The following is an 18,630-nucleotide window of genomic DNA, read 5'->3' as shown; positions in this document are numbered from 1 at the left end:
GCAAGAAATTGTTTCCTTAGTGCATTCATAAAATTAGTCCTCTAGATGTCCTGAATGTCATTCCTTCCAAAATTAACCCTTTTAACTAATGGAAGGAATACTATGGTGAAGGATGCTGTTACTTTAAGTTTCTTGCCAGGCTGCATCACAGCAGGTGCTAATATTTCCTAGTTCTCCCCAGCAGTGCCTTAGGTTTGTAAACTTATTTTTCCAGGGCTGTTTGGCCTTTGGGAGGATTTGCCCACATGTCTCAATATGTTGGTGCTCCTCCTGCCTATGCTGAGGCTCTTGGAGGCTGGAGGTACCACTTGTGAGACGACTTCGTTGCCCATTAAAATACCCACCAAGGCAGATGCTGCCGCTGCTGCTTGCTTCGGGGCTGGTGCTGGCCACAAGGGCATAGGTTGGAGGGACGTTTGAGCAAAAGAAAGACAATGCTGCTGAGAGAGCAAGGTAGAAAAATGACAAATGAAGGACAATGTCTCCAGTCATTTCCTATCCCTCTGGCAGAGCATCTGTCACCCACTTTGCAAGGCTGTCCCAGGCCAGTGTTACTGGCATTGCCTGGTATGTCAGGGAGTCTTCCAGCACTGGGGCACCACTCTGCAAGTCTCACAGGAGCGTTGCAGTCAGTGTGGGCGATGCTTTGGGTTGCTGTGGGCCAGACCCTGAAGTCGGAGTTCCAGTTCTTGGGCACAAAGTATTCAGCCTCTTTGTTCAGGATTGAAAAAGGGATTTTTGTTATCTGGAAAAAGCTTCAGTTTTTGAAACTGAAATAAAAAATACCTTTATTAAAATAGTTTGGAATGCTCTGAAATTTTATTTTCAGTAATTTAAGCATTGAATAAGGTGTTTTCCTAGGAAGAAATGGATGTTCCATGAAATCCAGTTTTTCTGCTGGAATAAGTTTTAGACAACAGATTGCAGGCAGTTTAATTTTGAGCACGGACACACAGCACAGAGTCAAGTAGAACTGTACTTTCTTTATGGGAATAAGGTTGCAGTAGCTTAAGAACTGATGTGAGGCAAGGTGTCGCACTGAATTTTTTTTTTTTTTTTTTTACAAGCATGACATCCCTCATCTTTAGGAAAAGAGTGCTTAAAAGTTACTGGAAAGGAACAAGAATAGTTTAAAACTTCTTACACCAATAATGAGAAGAGAATCCGATCAATCATATAGCAGAAAGGACACATTTAATTTTATGTGAACAATATAAAATCGATCACACTATTTAATGTGAAACTGCCTTTGGATATTTGAAAAAAAATGTTTGCTGTACTATGAATAGTTAAAGGTGAAAATGTTATTTTGCACTTATTGGGACACGGTGCTGGACTTCTGTATAGCATTTTGCATGCTGCTGTTCAAGTGAGTGCTGATTTGCTCCATCTCATCATTTCAGTGGGAGCTTTCTGCTATCTTCAAGCCCCCCTTAGCTTTTGGAGGCAGAGAAGGGAGAGTCTAAATGTCAGTGAGAAAAGGAGACTTCCCAACTGAGGGAATTGTAAAGAAAAACCTGAAAATATCCAACAAATCTCTCCAGAAGTTGGGGCAAAAAAACCCCAGTACCTTGTAAAGCAAAAGCCACTGTATGTGCATATGAATATAATTGTGTACAGTGGGCCACTGTCTGTGCATACATATACCTGTATGTTCTCCTGTCTATACACATATATTTAAAGTATTTTGACTTTAAATCGCGCTTTTTAAAAAAATCTCCTGCATTTTAAGAGGCTGGCCACACCAGGTGTCCTCTCCATCGCTGCTGCCCCAGCTCCTCAAGCTAATGCTCAGGTGCATCGGGGATTTCTACTGCACCCACTAACTTCTGGACCCTTTCCCACAGTCCCTCTGCTGCCACCTGCCTTTCCCAGCCAGCTGCTGCGAGGAGTTACTGCTCCGGTAGCGTGGTTACACCGCGGGGGGAGCCTGGTATCAAGGGGAGGCAAAGGCCATGCTGGAATTAAATTGAATGCAAGGACAGGTGGGCAAGGAGAGCCCACTAGTTTCCCAGGAGCAATGCACGTTGCAACCCCCAGCCCAGAGAACTACTAGAGGCTTGCACATCCACCTGGGCAGGCTGCCATGGCCCCTTCCCAGGCTGAGGAAAAGATATGGAAAGCAGGAAAAGGACCATATATGCTGGGCACCTCCCTGGGCAGCCCACGGTGGCAGGAGGGTCCCTGCTGGGGCCTGCCCAAAGTGCTGTCCTCCTCCCCATCACAGAGGTATTGCTCTTGTGGGGAGTCTCTTTGTCCCCTTCCTTGGGTTGGCTCTCGCAGTGGTACAGGCTCAGTGCCTGGGTGGAGGCAGTGCTGGACATCCCGGCGAGAAAAGAGTATGCTGGGGAGTGGCAGAGCTGGTGCAGCCCCTGGAGACCGGGCAGATCCCCAGGGACGTACCACAGCTCTCGGTGCTGCTCTGTAGGGGTGGTGAGGGCACTGGGGCTTTCCGCATGGCCTTGGGGGATGCTGGTCTGTAGGGGTGATGACAGCACTGGGGCTTTCCGCATGGCCTGGGGGGTGATGGTCTGCAGGGGTGACGAGGGCACTGGGGCTTTCCACATGGCCTGGGGGTGCCTGGATACCGCTCTGTTGTGTGTCCATCAGTCCTTTCCGCTTCCTCCCTCCCCCAACCACTAGGACCCCCTTGCCTGGCATTCCTGCCCCAGGGATGCTCATCATCCCTGGGTCCTGCACACTCCTGTTCCCTGGGGAGTGCCCGGGGAAACCAATTGCCCGGGGCCACTGGGATGCTGCCCCAGAGAGAGAGGACAGCTGGGTGCATCTGCCCCCTGGGCTGCAGCACTGGTAGGGGTGTGTATTGGTGCAGTGGGGTACCTAGCACTCATGGGGCACCACATCCTGGGACAAATGATCTCTCTGGCCATGTCATGGGCCTGGGGCATCTCCCTTGTGCCAGTGCTCTGGGCCACCTGACCCAGAGCTGTGCAACACCCTGGTCTTTCCATCTATCTGGTGGTGCCTCTGCCCTAAGCTCCCAACTGCCTTGGCTGTGCCAGAGCCCTTCCTGTGCTGGCCCTGTGGCTGGTACGTAGTCATTGCATGTGGGAGATCATCCCAGAGCTTTCCCTTCCTGAGCAAATGCCCCTTGTACGTGCCTGCACATCTCATACACAGTGGTGCTAGTGGTGTGTACCCACAGCAGTAACTGCTGGGATTCAGCTCACGTGTGGGGGGGTTTCATGGGGAGGCTAGAGAGGACGAATGCACAGCATCCAGGGGCAATGGATGTGCTTGAAGCACAGACTGGTCTTGGGGGTGGATAGACACTCATGCCCCAAAGCCGTGGAGGGGCAGCACACCGGCAGCTTCCCCCGGGTGTGCAGCGAGGGGGCCTGCCAACCCCCCGTGCCCCCGGGGCCATCTCCTCGCCTTGGGCGATGCCCCTCCGCTTTGCCTGGTGGGAGGGGGCTCCTTTCCCAGGCGGCGGCAGGTGCCTTATCCTCTTGCTGGGCTGTTTTCCTCCCTCAGCCGCTGCTTTTGCTCTCCTTGTTGTGCTCCAGCGGCTTCTTCACAGCCCTCAAGGTCGAGGACCGGCGGGGGCCGGGCGGGCGGCTGCGCGCAGCCCCGGGGCCCGTGTTTTCGGAGGTTGCCCCCGCGTTCAAGGCTGCCGCTGCCTTCCCACGCCCGGCGCAGGTGCTGCGGGGCCCGGTTCACACGGCCGGCTGCTCACAACAACCCGCGGCCGATAAGGCGGCCCCGCGTAGCGGGGACGAGCCGGGGCAGCGAGCGGGGCGCCTGGGGACCCTCCGCGCCCCCCGGCTCTTGGCGGGGGAGGGGGGGGGAGGCGGCGGGCCCCGAACGCGCCCGGCCTGGGACCGCAGCTGCCCTGCCCGAGGCTGGCGCCTCCCGGTCCCTGGCTGGGGGCTCCCCGGCGCAGCCCCCGCGGCGGCGGGGCGGGCCGGGGTCTCCGCCGGCGGCGGGCGGTGCCCGCGGTGCCCAATGGCTGCCCGCGCCCGGGCATAAAGGCGGCGGCGGCGGCAGCGGCGTCGCGCTCCCCTCCGCCGGCCGGACCCCCGGAGCCGCCCCTCCCCGCCGCCGCCGCCATGGGCCGCCCCCCGCCGCCGCTCCGCCTGCTCCTCGCCCTCTTCAGCATCCTTCTGCTGCCGCCGCTGCTGCTGACCGGGATCACCGCCGGCGCCGGGACCCGCCGCGCCCGTGAGCCGGGGCCGAGGGGGGCGGGCCGGGGCGGGGGGAGGTCCCTGCCCCATCCGGAGGCGCTGCGGTGGGCGCTCGCTGCCTCAGGGCTGCTTGCTGCCCCCCGCGATGGGCTATGGGGGGATCCCCACCACCTAGGGTGTCCCCGTTCTCCCCACCCCCCGGTGATGTGGGGGACCTGCCCCCTGTGGCATCCTTCCCACCCTGACAGCATGGGGGGGTCTCTGCACCCTAAGGAGCCCCGTCCCACTGCCTAGGGGGCTTGGGGGGTCCCTGCCTTCCCTGGGGGGAACGAGAGGCCGCAGTTCTCCCTCCAGCCCTGCACGAGGTCCTGGGGTGACCCTGGCTGTGGCCAGTCCCCCTCTCTGTGGGGCTGTGCTGGGACCCCCAAGTGGCGAGCTGCGTGGGGTGTGTGCCAGTGGGTGCTCGGCGCGGCGCCCAGGCTGACCACGGGCCGGGCTCCCTCTTTCCTGCAGCACCCACCGGCTCCACGTGCGCAGCCTCACGCCAGGCCGCCTGCGGTGCCAGCTGCATCCCCGTTCCCTGGCTCTGCGATGGTGAACAGCAGTGTCCTGATGGGACGGATGAGCAGTGTGGTGAGCAGGGGGGAGCTGGCACCCATCCCCTCTCATGGGGTGGCCTGGGGGGCTGCGCTGCGTGGGCATTGAGGGGTCCTGGTGCTCGGGGTAGGCTGGGGGGGCAGGGCAGGCCAGAGGCACCTCACTCCTTGCTGGCTCTGCCAGTGGCTCCTGTGTGGCACCCTGCAGGGACGTGTGTGCCCCAGAGCTCCTGGGGGATGTCTGTGGCATGGGGACATATCCTGGATCGCATGCTGAGCGAGGCAGCCCCCCATCTGCCGGAGAGCCCTATTGGAGGCTGCTGTGGCCAGCCCCTTGGCAGACTCCCTCGGGCATTGCCAGTACCTGCCCCGTGCCAGGACGGAGGGGACCCTTGTGGGTGTGCTGGAGAGGTAGGTCCCAGTGACCATGTGCTGTCCTGCAGATGTTGCCTGTGGTGGGGACCCCCACGTTTGGCAGTGTGACGATGGCCGGTGTGTTTCTAGCAGCTGGCGTTGCGACGGTGCTGCTGACTGCCTGGATGGCTCTGATGAGCAGGACTGTGGTACGTAGTCTTTGCTGGGGGGGCTGAGTGGGGGTGGCTGGGGGCACAGGGCAGGGTGTGAGTGCTGCTCTGTTACCTCAGTGTGTGGGCCAAAGAAGGTGCAGTGTCCCGGCACCCACCACTGCATCCCACACTGGGAGCTGTGCGATCGGCACCAGGACTGCGAGGATGGCTGGGACGAGGAGGGGTGTCCCCAGCAGCCCTGTCTGCCTGGGCAGTGGCAGTGCAGGAACAGGGTGTGCATCATGGCCGAGTGGAAGTGCAACGGGATTGATGACTGTGGCGATTCCTCGGATGAAGATGTCTGCGGTAAGCAAGCACGCTGGATGCTCCTCAGTGGGGTGAGACCTGTCCAGGCCATATGTGAAGTAAGGGGTACTTTGCCTTCCTGGGCCCCAGCTCCCCTTGGGATGGTGGCAAGCATCCCAGGAACCTGTTGATGCTTTGCGGGGCCTCCCCATGAGTCTGGAACCCATGGCTTTTCCCTGTGCCCGCCTGGTATCGGTCTGTCCTCCTCACATGAGCTGCGTGTGCCATAGCCCCCTGCCCGCCTGGCATGGTGCGGTGCGACGAGGGGAAGTGTATCCTGGAGTCCCTGATGTGCAATGACGAGGACGACTGCCTGGACGGCACTGACGAGCCCAGCACGTGCGGTGAGTTGCGTGTGGCTGCTGGCCACTGCCCGTGTGGCTGGGGCTGGGGAGAGCCACAGAGCTGTCCTGCGTCATGTCACCCCTCTGCTGTGTCCCCGCAGGTCGGAGCTGCTTTGTACGCAATGGGGGCTGTGCAGAGACGTGCACTGACACGCACTGGGGAGTGCAGTGCTCCTGCGGGGCCGGCTGGGTGCTGCAGGCGGATGGACAGAGCTGTGCTGGTAAGGAGAGGTCAGGGCGCGCGCGCTTCGGGCACGTGTGGCCTCGGCCGCCGAGAGCAGGGTCTCCCTGGAGCCAGCGCTCGTGTGGGAATGCCTGCCTCTGCCCCGCTCTTGCCTGCGTGTCACGCCTGGCCCTGCAAAGGCTGTGTCTAGGTCATGTCCCAGTGGCAGCTGGTGCGTTTTGGGGCTGGGGCCCAGGCCCTGGTATCTAGGGAGCCTGCCTGTGGTCCTTGGGGAGCAGTGGCGGTGCTGGCTGGGGGTGGCTAGCCAGCTGTGCAGCGGGCTCCTGGCTGCACCTATCCCCGCAGATGTGGACGAGTGCTCCCTGGAGTACAGCCCCTGCAGCCAGCTGTGCAGCAACACCCCGGGCACTTTCAGCTGTGCCTGCCTCCAGGGCTACACCCTGTGGCACGGCACCACCTGTGAAGTGGCAGGTAGGGTGAGCTGGGGAGCCCGGGCTGTCTAAGGGGCTGGGCAGTGCCCCCAGCTAGCTGCGTCCCCGCTCACCGGGTGACATTTCCCTCGCCCTGGCAGACAACGCAACGCAGATCCTGGTGGCCGTGGGGCAGGACCTGGCCCTTCTGGATGTGCGGACCCAAGCCTACCGGCCCCTGCTCTCCAGCGAGACCGAACCCCGTGCCGTGGTGTACGACCTGCTCCGAGAAACCTACTACTGGCTGACAGAGGAGGGCGAGCTCCGCACTCACCTCCCGGGGAAGGGCACGCGGCCCCTCTATGCAGGTGGGGAGGAGTGCGAGGGTGCTGGGTGCCATAGTGGGGCTGAGATGGGTGTTGAGAGCTGGCCTGCCATCCCAGCCCTGCCCTTCCCATAGCGGAAGGGGCAACATGGGTTTTGCCTCCCGGCCTGGAACAGCGGTGGTGTGCCTTAAACCACTCTGTCTCTGCAGATGTCGAGGAGGTGAACAGCATCTCTGTGGACTGGTTCACAGGGCAGCTGTACTGGGCCAGCAGCCACCCTGCAGCCATCTGTGCAGGGCTGGGCGATGGCCGGGGCTATGTGACAGTGCTGGGGAAGGATGTGGCACCGGAGCAGCTGACAGTGCATCCGGCTGCAAGGTGAGGAGCGCGAGTGAGCCAGGGTTGGCCCCGGGCTCCTGGGTGAGTGATGCTGGTGCTGACTGTGTCATGCCTGCTGTGGAGCTGTGGCAGCACTGGTGTTATGCCGTGACGTGGGTGCTTAGTGCCTGCCCCCAGGTCCCTGTACTGGGTCAACCGTGGGCAGAGGGGCCGAACAGTCATTGCTGCAGCTGGCATGGATGGCTCAAACCGGCGGGAGCTCACAGTGGTGTCCATGGAGGAGCCTGTGGGGCTGAGCCTGGACCATGTGGCTGGCAGGCTGTACTGGATCAGCGAGTACAAGGAGGTAGGGATGTGGGGCAGCAGGACTCTGCCCCCCCAGGTGCTGGGAGATGATGAGGTGGGAGTGGGGAGGGTGGCCTTGGTTCCCCTGTGGCTACAGCCAAGGCATGGGAGGGAGCAGGGAGCGGTGCCCAGGTCTGGCACATATCCCTGGGCTGGGACGGGGAAGGCACCACTGTGAGCCCCGTGGCTGCGGGACAGCGCCGGGGTGTGGGGGTGCCACATGGTCACCGTGCCTTGCCTTGTCCCCAGTCCATCGAGACACTGCGGGTGGATGGCAGCGGGCGCCACTCCTTTCCTGCTGTCCTGCGGAGCCACACGGAGCCACTGGGCCTGGCTGTGTTTGAGAGCCGGTTCTTCTGGACCGATGGCACAGAGCTGGTGTCGGCCACCCAGGCCTCTCCCCAGGAGCACGCAGTGTTGCTCCGCGCACCTGTCTCGGCTTTCACTGTGCTGCATGAGCTGCAGCAGCCTCCCCGTGAGTACCCTGCTGGGTGCCTGCACCAGTGCAGGGCTGGCAGCACCCCCACCGCTTCCCTGGATGCTAGGGGAGGCTGCACTGGCTCCTGGAGCTCACCGGGTCCTGCCCGATGGCTCTCCTGGTCCTGCGGCGAGGGATTGTGGGCTTGTGACAGAGGGGACATACGAACCCATAGGAAAGCTGCCGAGTCCCATGGCTTCGGGTAGAGCTGAGCCCTCCTACCTCATGTGACACTGCTACCCTGCCTGGGGTAGCCAGCCCATATCCAGAGGCCCCATGTCCAGGCCTGGGACAGCCTGTGGTTTCTGGGGATCAGGAGAGGTATGGGGGGTCATGGCTGCCTGAGCTTTTAATGTCCCCTTGCTCCCAGGGGACACTGCTGCGTGTGCTCCGGGCCTGTGCAGTCACCTTTGCCTCCTGTCCCCTGTGCACCCTCGGGGCTACAAGTGTGCGTGTCCAGAGGGCCTCTTCCTCCTGCCCTCAGGGAAGTGTGCAGGTGAGCAGGGTCTGCAAGGTGGTTCTTGGCTATCTGGGATGGGATGCATCCCTGTGGGAGTCGGAGGGGGGCCGTAAGAGACTGTGGCTTTGGTGAGATGAGGTTCCCAGCACACACCGGTGCTGTTACGTTTCTGCCTTAGTTCATGCTGGTGACCCTGTCCAGTGTCCCTGGGGCCACGCTCACACGCTGCCCTTGTACCCCGCAGAGCTGTCCATCATGTATGCGTCGGGGAAGGCCATCTCCCTGGTGCAGGTGGGCCCTGGAGCACGCAGCAAATGGGTGCAGGAGTGGCAGGAGCCCCTCCACCTGCAAGATGTGGACTGGCAGAGGTCAGTGCTCTACGGGACGGATGACCGTGGGACGCTGCTGCGTGTCGTGGGGCACCCTGGCAGGAGAGAGGCCATTGCAACTGGGCTGCCAGGTGAGACCCTATGGGGTGATGGAGGGCATGCTCCCCTGCCTGGTGCTCCCTGAGGCCTGAGGATCTCCTGGGTGCAGAGCACAGCAGTCCCATGGTGCCCACACTGGGACCGTGCTGAGGCACTGGGCAGCTGTGCCTTGGTTTTAGGGGCAGGAGGTACGCAGGCGGAGGAGCAGGGTCATGGGACAGCCATGTAACTGCTTGCCTGCCTACTCTTGCCAAGTCTGCTCTGCCCGTGTGGACATCCACTCGGGGGACCTGTACTGGCTCGCGTGTAACCGGAGGGACATCGGGGTGATCCAGGCGTCTGACATGTCCCCGCGCATCCTGCACCGTGCTCGCAGCAGCATCCAGCACCTCTTCTTGGACTGGCAGCGGGGTGCTCTGTACTGGCTAGCCCGCGGGCAGCCCCTGCAGCAGCTGAGCCTGGCCGGGGGTGCTCCGTGGGATGCCTGGAACGAGACATGGCCTGGAGACCTGCCTGTGGCCATGGATAGCAGAGCCTTCAGCCTGCTCTGGAGCTCAGCCCTGGGTGAGCCCTGGTGGTATCTGGAGCAGGGAGCAGAGGTGGTCGCTATAGGCAGGAGTGACCAGCCATGCCCTACATGCAGCAGGTCCCTGCCTGGGCAGTGGGGTGCTCATGAGGCAGACTCTGCCCCATGGCTGAGCCCCTGGCCTCAGCCGTGAGGTCCCTGCCATAGCTGTGGGTTGTGGGGGCACGGGGTAGGCCACAAGGGGTGCCTGCGGGCCCCAGGGTCCTACCATCCCTCTGCCTTGCAGGCCTGCGGGCACTGAGTCTAACCAAGCGGCAAGCAGTCACCCTGGCACCCAGCTGGTCCCACGGCCTTGTGGCCGCCTTTGAGCCATACCTGGTGTCGGCAAACGGGACGGCTCTGCTGCTGTGGGACCGGAGGACGCTGGCCCTTGTGCTGTCCATACCAGCAGCAGGCGTGCAGGGAGTGGTGGCCTTCGTGGGCTCGGAGCTGCAGGCTGGTAAGAGGGGCCGTGGCTCTGTGCCTGGCGCTGGTGCTGTACCTGATGGGGCTGGGTGGCCCGTGCTGCTCCAAGCTGGGGCAGGGTGCCTGGCTGCTGGTGGCCACGTAGGGTGCTCTTGGAAGTGCCCAGAGTGTGGGGAGGGCACAGCTTCAAATCCAGGCTCATGTGCCCGTGCCTCTGCCAGTGCCACCAAGCAAGGGGTCTGACCTGCCGCTCCCTCCACCTGTGACCACCACTACAAGAACAACCACAAGCACCACTGCTGCTCGGCCCACCACCTCCACCACAAGATCTACGCCAAGCAAGACCACCACTGCGCCCTCCACTACTCCTGCACCAACCAGCAAGGCTACCACAACACCAACCACCACCGCTGCTCGGCCCACCACCTCCACCACAAGATCTACGCCAAGCAAGACCACCACTGCGCCCTCCACTACTCCTGCACCAACCAGCAAGGCTACCACAACACCAACCACCACCAGCCAGTCCACATCAACCAAGACCACCCCTGTGCCAACCACTGCCCGGACCACACCAACAAAGACCACCACTGTGCAGCCAGCCACCACCAGCACCACCACTACTTGGCCCTTGCCAACCAAGACCACTGCCCCACGGCCAACTACCACCACCCAGCGCCCAACCAGTCCTGCACGGGTAGTGCCACCTACCCCAGCCCTCCCATCCAGCCCTGCACACCCCCTGACCCCAGTCCTCCATCTGTCCTGTCCTCGCACGCATGTGCCCTGCCGTGATGGCACTGAGTGTGTGGACCAGGAGTACCTGTGTGATGGGGAGAAGGACTGTGCAGATGGCTCTGATGAGGACGGGTGTGCCCAGCTCTGTGACACCCCAGGTAGGAGCTGTTCTTCAGTCCCCTGCACAGCTGGGTCGCCCTGCACCAGGGCTTCTGACTGCTTCCTGGTGGGGTTGGTGGGATGGGGTCCTGGGAAGGTCTGAGTGTGTCCTGGGCTCTGATGCTTGTGATGCGGCATACTGGTTTCTTCTGAGCTTGGCACTGGGCTGGAGGTGCTGTCAGAAGGGGACAGGGCTGGTCCCACTGCTCGTGGTGACCTAGATGTGGCTGAGCTGAGACTGCCTCAGTCGCCTTGCTTGGGACCTAGGCTGCTGGAGATGCACTGACTAGGAGGGACCAAGCCCTGTCGCTGTAGTGTGGGGCCACTCTAGGTCGCTGGGGGACTAGCAGAGGGCCTGGGCACCCTGGCTGTCTGCTGCAGGCTTAGCAAGGCCCCTTGTCTCCCCAGGGGCGTTCCACTGCGTGAGCGGAGCTGCATGCGTTGGGGCTGGGGAGCGCTGCGATGGGGTGCCGCAGTGCCCCGACGCCTCGGATGAGACAGGCTGCTGGAGCCCCACGCAGGAGTGCGCCCTGCGCTGTGACGCTGCCACCCGCTGCATCCCCGAGAGCTGGCTGTGTGATGGCCATGCCGACTGCCTGGACCATGCCGATGAGCAGGGCTGTGGTGAGACCCTGGGGGCTGGGTGGGACAGGGGCTTCTGGGGGGTGCCTGCCCCACAGGTGGGTGCACCAGGTTTCCTGTGGGTCCAGGAGCAGGCACTGGCCAGGGCAACCTGCTGAGTGGCTGGAGGGGGCCGTACCCTGCTCAGTGCCATGACTGCGCTGGTGGGATGGGGATGGGGACAGTGCCCCCTGCTCAGCCCTGGCCCTGCCTGCAGTGCCGAAGAAGTGCAGCCCGGCCGAGTTCCCCTGCCGGAGCGGGCAGTGCGTGGCCCTGGCCCTGCGCTGTGACGGTGACCGTGACTGCCGGGATGGCTCGGATGAGGAGGGCTGCGCCGTGCCCCGGCCGCTGCTCTGCCGCACGGGTGAGGTGGCGTGTCCCCGCAGCGGGGAGTGTGTGCCGGAGGCCTGGCGCTGCGATGGTGCTGCTGACTGTGGGGATGGCACAGACGAGCAGGTGGGTGGGGTGGTGGGGACACAGCCTGTCCCCGCTCGCTCCCGGGAGGGCTGGTGGCCCTGTTCACCCTCTGCTCTTGCAGGGCTGTCCCTGGGAGGAAGGGCTGTGTGGGGACCGGCAGTGGGGCTGCTCCCATGGCCACGAGTGCATCCCTGATGTCTGGCGCTGCGATGGAGAGAGTGACTGCACAGATGGCAGTGACGAGGCTGGCTGTGAGCAACACCCTGCTTTTATCCCCTCTGTGTCTCACCCAGGGGTGGTTGGTGGGTGCCCAGCACAGAGGGAGGTGGGGATGTGTCTGTGCTGAGGCAAAAGGCGCTGTGTGCTGGTTGCCTCTTCCCAGCATCTGTGGTGGCTCTAGGCCCCCGGTAGCTGTTGTCCCTGTAGGGCTGGTGGCCTTGGGATTAGGATAGCCTGAAGCCAGGCTACTGGCACAGCTCTGGATGTGGCTGGGGTGAGCCCTGGGTACCCCGTGGGAGCACCTGAATCTGCCCCAGCCGAGCAAAAGGAGCTGGTGGACGAGGCTCAGGGCAGCCTTCCCTGCGTGTCCCTGCAGGCCAACCTGCTCCCTGCCAGAGTCATGAGTACCCATGTGGGCTAGGGGCCTGCCTGAATGCATCCCTGGTGTGCGACGGCCGGCAGGACTGTGCGGATGGCTCGGACGAGGCGGGGAAGTGCTCTGTGCCCTGCCAGCGGTCCTGCGCTCATCTCTGCTACCCCTCGCCCCAGGGCCCTGTGAGTGCCAGCAGCCCTGGTCCAGGGGCTTACCCCACCATGCTGCCCTGGTCCAGCTGCAGGAGGGAGCCTCATGTCCCCAAGGGGGGACTCTGACAGCCCCTTTCCCCACAGCGGTGCTGGTGTGACCTGGGCTATCGGCTGGCCAAGGATGGTCTGTCCTGCATGGACATAGATGAGTGCACAGAGCGGGGCAAGGGAGCCTGCAGCCAGACGTGCCTCAATGCCCTGGGGTCCTACAGCTGTGGCTGTCTCCCTGGCTACCTGCTGGAGCCCGACGGCCGCGTCTGCAAACTTGCTGGTAAGCCCTGGGACAGCCAAGGAGTGCTGAAGGTCCCTGGCACTCTAGGGTACACCAGGAGCCGGTGGGTACCTGTCCCCCCATGCCTGCTGCCCACGGGGAGCCTTGTAGTCCTGCGAATGGCCCTGTCCCCTCTGCCACGTGGCCTTCCAGGCCCCGCTCAGCTGTGAGCTGCTGCTTGCCAGCCTGTGGCAGATCGGAAAATCCATCTGCACTAGCTGGGGAACATGCTGTGCGGTAGGGCCGAGTCCCAGCAGGCTCCGATGCCTGCAAGTGCCATGTTCCCTGCCTGCGTGTGCTGGGGCCATGGGGCCACCAGCACTGAGCAGGATCTGGGCGGCTCTGTGTTGCCCCAGGACCAGAACCCATGTTGCTGGTGGCCGTGCAGTCAGAGGTGTTGTCCTATGGCCTGCGGAGTGGGCGTGAGGAGGTGCTGCTCACCACTGACAAGGATCGTGTTGTCTTCTCGCTTGACTATGACCTGGTGGAGAGGAAAGTCTTCTGGATGGACCTGGCCACAGAGAGCATCCGCTGGCAGGACCTCGACTTGGGCAAGAAAGGCACACTGGTGAAAGGTGGGCTGTGACAGCGTAGGGTTAGCAGGGCTGGCCTCTCAGTGGCTGTGCAATCTCCAGGTTGCAGTGGGGTGCCAGGCTGTGTCCCCTTGTATGGAGTGGTGTTGGTGGGAGCAGGGTTGGGAGGAGCCGGAGCTCCTGGGATGGAGGGGACCTGGGCTGGGAGCATTGTGCCAGAGGGCCATGCAGCTGTCACCCCACGGGTGCTGACTCTTGGGCACGTTGCAGGTGTGAGATCGGACTGTATAGCAGTGGACTGGCTCGGGAGGAACCTGTACTGGACAGATGGGGCAGCAGGGCAGGTGCTGGCCACTCGCCTGGGGGCTGCCTGGCGAGGGATACCGGAGTACACTGTGGTGATGGATGGAGACCTGGACCGGCCCCACTCCCTGGTGCTCCAGCCTCTGGCAGGGTAAGGCTGGGACAAGAGCACATAGGGACCTCCTTGCCATCCCTGCCCTGCCCTGCCCCATTTTCTGCCATGGAGGCAGGTGACAGGCTGGGGAAGAGTTGGGACGGCCTCATCTGGGTGCTGTCGGGGCTGTGCGACTGGGGAAGAAGGAGCCCAGGCACCTGCCCTGGGTGGAGCTCTCAGTGTGTCCCTGATGGGATGGGAAGCTCTGCACTGCTCCTCTGGCCTGCCCTGGTACTGGAACGATGCTGTGGCAGGTCCGTGAGCCAGCACCTCTCTTTCCGCCAGGCTGCTGTATTGGTCAGAGGTGGGGAGCCACCCACGGCTGATGGAGGCCACTATGGATGGGAGTTGGCGGCACGTGCTGTTGGCCCAGGGGCTGGGCTGGCCCACAGCACTGGCCCTCGACCTCCCCATGTGGAGGATCTTCTGGCTGGATGAGAAGCTGGGCATTGTTGGTTCTGCACATCTGGATGGCACCAGTGTGAAGGTGTGTGGTGGGGCTCCGGTGACGAGGCCCTGACGGGGGTGGGGGTGAGTGCTCACGGCCTCTCTGCCAGGTCCTGCAGCTGGGATGGGTCCGGAGCCCCTTCGCGGCGGCTGTGTGCGAGGGGCAGCTCTACTGGTCGGAGAGGAAGTCATGGTCCGTGCAGCAGGTGGACAAGGCCAGCGGCAAGAACAGGACTGTGCTGCTCAAGCGACACGGGCAGCCCCACGGCCTCCAGGTACCTATCTGGGGGAGCCCCGAACCCTGCTGTGCCAGCTTTGCTGGGACTCCCACCCTGCACGGCCCTGCCGTCCTCTGAGTGCAGAGCCACTGGGAGCTGTAGCCCCATCCCGGTGGTCCTTGGGCAGCAGTCCCTGTGGTCAAGGGTCTCTGGTCCTCTTGGAGCATCTCTGCCTCACCATCCTGCCCCCAGCTGGGCCGTGTCCAGGCCTCAGGAGCATGGCATGGTGTTGGTCATGCTCAGCTCCACTGCTGGGTGCTGGTGGGGCTGTGAGGCTGAGCCTGCCCTTCCCACAGGTGATGCACCCAGCCCTGCGCCCCGTGGCCCCTAATCCATGCGTGACACGTGGCTGCTCCCACCTGTGCCTGCTGAGCGCCAGGCACGCTGGGCAGTGCCGGTGCCCTGCCGGGCTGACGCTGGCCGCCGATGAGACTACCTGCCTGCCCCTCCGCGATTCAGCCTTTGCCCTCCTGGTGTCACCGGCAGCCGTGGCGCAGGTACTGTCCTCCGGGGCCAGCCCTGGGGGCTGCTGTCCTCGCCGCTGTCAGAGGAGTGGGGTCCCCATCCTAGTGCTGCCTCCTTCCTCCAGGTCTACCTGAAGGACCTGCCCGCAACGGCTGGATCCCAAGGCCTTCCCCCGCACCGGGCCCTGCCCTTGGCCAAGGTGGGCCGCCTGACAGCCATCGACTACGCAGTGAAAGACAAGAGCCTGTACTTTGCGGAGGTGGGGAGCGACTCCATCGGGCTGCTGCGCTTGAAGGACTGGGGCCGGCTGTCCTGGAAGCAGGCGGTGGCTGTGGAGGGCACGGTGACATCCCTGGCCCTGGACTGGCTGAGTGGGAACCTGTACTGGATCGGGGGGCAGCCGCCCAGCATCCACGTGGCAGCTCCCGGGGGGCGGTGGGCCCTGGTGCTGCTCAGCAAGGGGCTGCAGGGCGCTGCCTGGCTGGCGCTGTGCCCTCGTGCCTCCACCATGTGCTTTGTCACGGTGGATGGCAGCCGCAGGCCCAGCGCCGCGGTGGAGTGTGTGGCCATGGACGGCACTGGCCGCAGAACGATCTGGAGGAGAGCCCGGGCTCCCACTGGCCTCACCTTCGGGGGTGCTGGCACTCGGCTGTACTGGGCAGACCCTGGTGAGTGTGGGTTGAGCTGGGGCACCGCTGGGGGTAGCAGTGGTGCGGGCGCTCGGTCCGCAGGGCACAGCCTGGCGTGGCCCCGAAGGGCAGCCCGGAGCCCTCTGTGCCCCCACGTCTGATGTCCCTGCGTCTGTGCCCTGCAGAGAGAGGCACCATCAGCAGCGTCGAGCTGGACGGATCCCACTTCCGGGTGGTGCGGGAAGGGCTGCATGGTCTCTCACTCTTCGCCATCGGAGAAGGCTTTCTGCTCTGGAGCACGACCTCAACCAACGGTGAGTCCGTTTGCTGTGCTTTGTCCAGCTCCTCCTACTGCACCAGGACGTAGGGGTCTCTGCCAGTCGCTGTGGGGCGCAGGCTGCCCCTCCTCAGGGTGAAGGGCAGGCTGGGGGACCCCACCTCCCATCCCATGCACCCTTGTGGGAGGAGGTGGAGCAGTGCTGACCCTGTGTGTGTCCAGGCTCCAGCAAGATCTGGCACAGCCGGCTGGAGCACGCCAAGAGCTGGTGGTTCCCGATGGAGCAGGAGCTGGTAGCCATGAAGATTTACAGCCAGTTCTCGCAGGAAGGTGGGTCTGGGGCTGGCCCAGCCTGGGGCATCTGGGGGGTTGAGCCGTGCCCCATGGTGGCCATGCTAACCCATGCTGTTTTGGCAGGCACCAACGGCTGTGCGAAGAGCAACTGGGGGCTGTGCCCAGCTCTGCCTGCCCAACCCTGCAGGGCGGCTGTGCCGCTGCTCCCCTGGCTACCACCTGGTGCGTGGGGTGGCATGCACGCTGGCCCTGCCCTGCCCGGCCCCACTCCAGGCCTGCCCTGACCTCCAGAGCTGCATCTCTGGAGAGCAGATCTGCGATGGGCACCCCGACTGCGTTGACGGCTCCGATGAGTCTGACTGTGAGTGCCTGCCCACAGCCGTGACGTGCAGGGGTCCTGGCTGGGCACAGGGCAGGCCTGCCCAGTCTCCCCCAGTTTGGGAAGGGGGTCTCACCTGGGTCTCTGCTGATCTATGCCCATCCCTCCAGGCCCCTCCGTGGAGGTGGGGACGCAGGTCCCCACAGTGGCATCATCAGGAATGTCCCAGAAACCAGCCTTACCCACAGCTGCACCCAAGCCTTGGCAGCCCGGCCCCAGCCTGCCCGCAGCTCCTGGTCCCCAGGAGCATGGGGAGCCCTTCCTGGTACACCCCAGCACCGAGGAGGTGCTGGGGGCCGTGCCGTGCAGCAGCGAGACGTGTAACCTGCGTGGGGACTGTGCCATCGAGGCTGGGCGAGTGACATGCCACTGCGCCCTGGGCTATCGTGGTGACTACTGCGAGGAGGCAGAGGTGCAGCCCGTTGCAGGACCTATCGCCCTGGGGGTGGCCGTGCTCCTGCTGCTCGCTGCTGCTGCTGTGGGGGCCCTGGCCTACATGCGGAGGCGGGACAGGCGGAGGAGGTGAGCTCTGGGGCTGGGCTGGGCCAGGCCAGGTACAACTGAAGATGGAGAAGGACAGGGTCTCCCTGCCTAGGGACAGCATGGTGTCCTGGGGCACTCCTGGGCTATGTGGAAAGTTCCGATCACCCCAGCAGGCTATTTACCGGGGGTCGTGGCAGGACCTTGGGATCTGCCCCATCTCTAGGAGATGGCCATGCCATCCTCAGTGCACTTTTTTTCCTCCCCAGGACCTCAAGCACTGCCTCCACCCGGGTGCTGACCTTGTACCACCGTGAAAGTGACCCTGAGGAAGAGGATGAGGAGGAGGAAGAGCTTCCCCCCAAGAGTGATACCTTTGTGAATGAAGCTTACGATGGGAAAGAGGTGAGCAGGACCTGGAGCAGGCCCTGGTAGGGACCCCTCTACCACCCTGGGGTGCCCCAAGGCCCCCCCAGTATGCAGATCCCTCCCCAGGCCCAGCACTGGCATGGTGCCCACTCTTGAGGCAAGTTGTGTCCTCCTGCTGGGGGAGAGGAGCAAGACCTGGGGGTGCCTGGAGTCTGACTGGTGCAGGGGCTGTCCTGCTCCGCCTGTGGCTGGAGGTGTGGGGTGGGCCCAGGGAGGCTGGCTCAGACCCATCCCTGATGCACCCATCTGTGATCCCTGCAGGAGCTGCCAGCCCCACTGAGGAAGGGACCATCTTGCCCCGACACTGTATTTTCATAAAGGAACGTTGTGCAGCATCTCTGGTGCCATTGTGGTTTGTGTGTGGGCCGGGGAGGGGAGGTTGGTTTGATCTTCCCGGATCTCTAAGCTCTAGGGAACTTACAGTCCAGAGCAAAAAGCTTTGTGAGGTTTTTCAGCAAGTCTCCAGCCCCAGCACACTCTGAGCTACCTGAATCTGATCCCCCACTGCATGGTGCATCCTGTACCATTCCTTAACCACACTTAGGGCATCTCGATCCACTGTGCCTCTGCAGCAAGGCTTAGCTTGCCGATCAGGGTGCTTTGGGCTCGCCTGGGGTAGAAATCTGGCCAAATAGCTCCGCGAGGAAGATGGCTCGGCTCTTGCCCTGTTATGCAGGGTGCTGAGCAGGATTTTATAGTGCAGTTCTAACCTCCTGAGTGTCCTTACAAACCAGTGAGACCAGTTTTACCGCCTCGCACCAAGCTAATGATGGAGGGGGAAATATACACTATTTTTTTTTTTCCCGTGATCTCTTTTTGTCCCCTGAAGTGGCTGTGCTCAAGGAAGGAGAAACCTCTTCCAGAGCTGATTTTGACCATGGGGGAAAAGTCCTTGAGGAAGGTGCTATAAAAGCTACCTATCCCCTTTTACTGACCTTTCCTCCCTGCTTCAGGCAAAGCATGAGGGAGCTAGGTTAGCCGTGCCCACTGGCTCTCAGCCCAGCCTGCCTGGCAGAAAGCCCATAACCATCCCA

General features: G+C 62.7%; 1 protein-coding gene across 1 annotated transcript; it reads left to right on the top strand.

The window, feature by feature from the left end:
• The first annotated feature begins 4,065 nt into the window (after nucleotides 1-4,065).
• On the top strand, nucleotides 4,066-17,931 carry LOC127016313 (low-density lipoprotein receptor-related protein 2-like). Its single transcript, XM_050896729.1, has 33 exons — nucleotides 4,066-4,182; nucleotides 4,659-4,778; nucleotides 5,185-5,304; nucleotides 5,386-5,613; nucleotides 5,844-5,957; nucleotides 6,059-6,178; nucleotides 6,487-6,612; nucleotides 6,713-6,919; nucleotides 7,087-7,255; nucleotides 7,394-7,562; nucleotides 7,811-8,036; nucleotides 8,410-8,535; nucleotides 8,744-8,959; nucleotides 9,183-9,491; nucleotides 9,740-9,952; nucleotides 10,140-10,814; nucleotides 11,224-11,439; nucleotides 11,654-11,892; nucleotides 11,975-12,104; nucleotides 12,449-12,627; nucleotides 12,742-12,928; nucleotides 13,285-13,503; nucleotides 13,732-13,915; nucleotides 14,204-14,405; nucleotides 14,476-14,640; nucleotides 14,940-15,140; nucleotides 15,233-15,776; nucleotides 15,923-16,051; nucleotides 16,237-16,344; nucleotides 16,432-16,669; nucleotides 16,798-17,209; nucleotides 17,437-17,572; nucleotides 17,858-17,931. The coding sequence occupies exons 1-30, from the start codon at nucleotides 4,071-4,073 to the stop codon at nucleotides 16,590-16,592; spliced, it is 6,114 nt and encodes a 2,037-aa protein (XP_050752686.1). The 5' UTR covers nucleotides 4,066-4,070; the 3' UTR covers nucleotides 16,593-16,669; nucleotides 16,798-17,209; nucleotides 17,437-17,572; nucleotides 17,858-17,931.
• Nucleotides 17,932-18,630: the final 699 nt, after the last annotated feature.

Source organism: Gymnogyps californianus, chromosome 4 (genome assembly GCF_018139145.2).
Source record: "Gymnogyps californianus isolate 813 chromosome 4, ASM1813914v2, whole genome shotgun sequence".
Taxonomy (NCBI): Eukaryota; Metazoa; Chordata; class Aves; order Accipitriformes; family Cathartidae; genus Gymnogyps; species Gymnogyps californianus.
This window is presented reverse-complemented; position numbering and strand designations above follow the sequence as displayed.

Excerpts from the sequence above, each read along its gene's own strand:
- LOC127016313 (XM_050896729.1), top strand. The coding sequence starts at position 4,071 with ATGGGCCGCCCCCCGCCGCCGCTCCGCCTGCTCCTCGCCCTCTTCAGC. Across the intron at positions 12,929-13,284 it reads CCGCGTCTGCAAACTTGCTG|GACCAGAACCCATGTTGCTG; the intron begins GTAAGCCCTGGG and ends GTGTTGCCCCAG. Across the intron at positions 14,406-14,475 it reads TGGATGGCACCAGTGTGAAG|GTCCTGCAGCTGGGATGGGT; the intron begins GTGTGTGGTGGG and ends CCTCTCTGCCAG.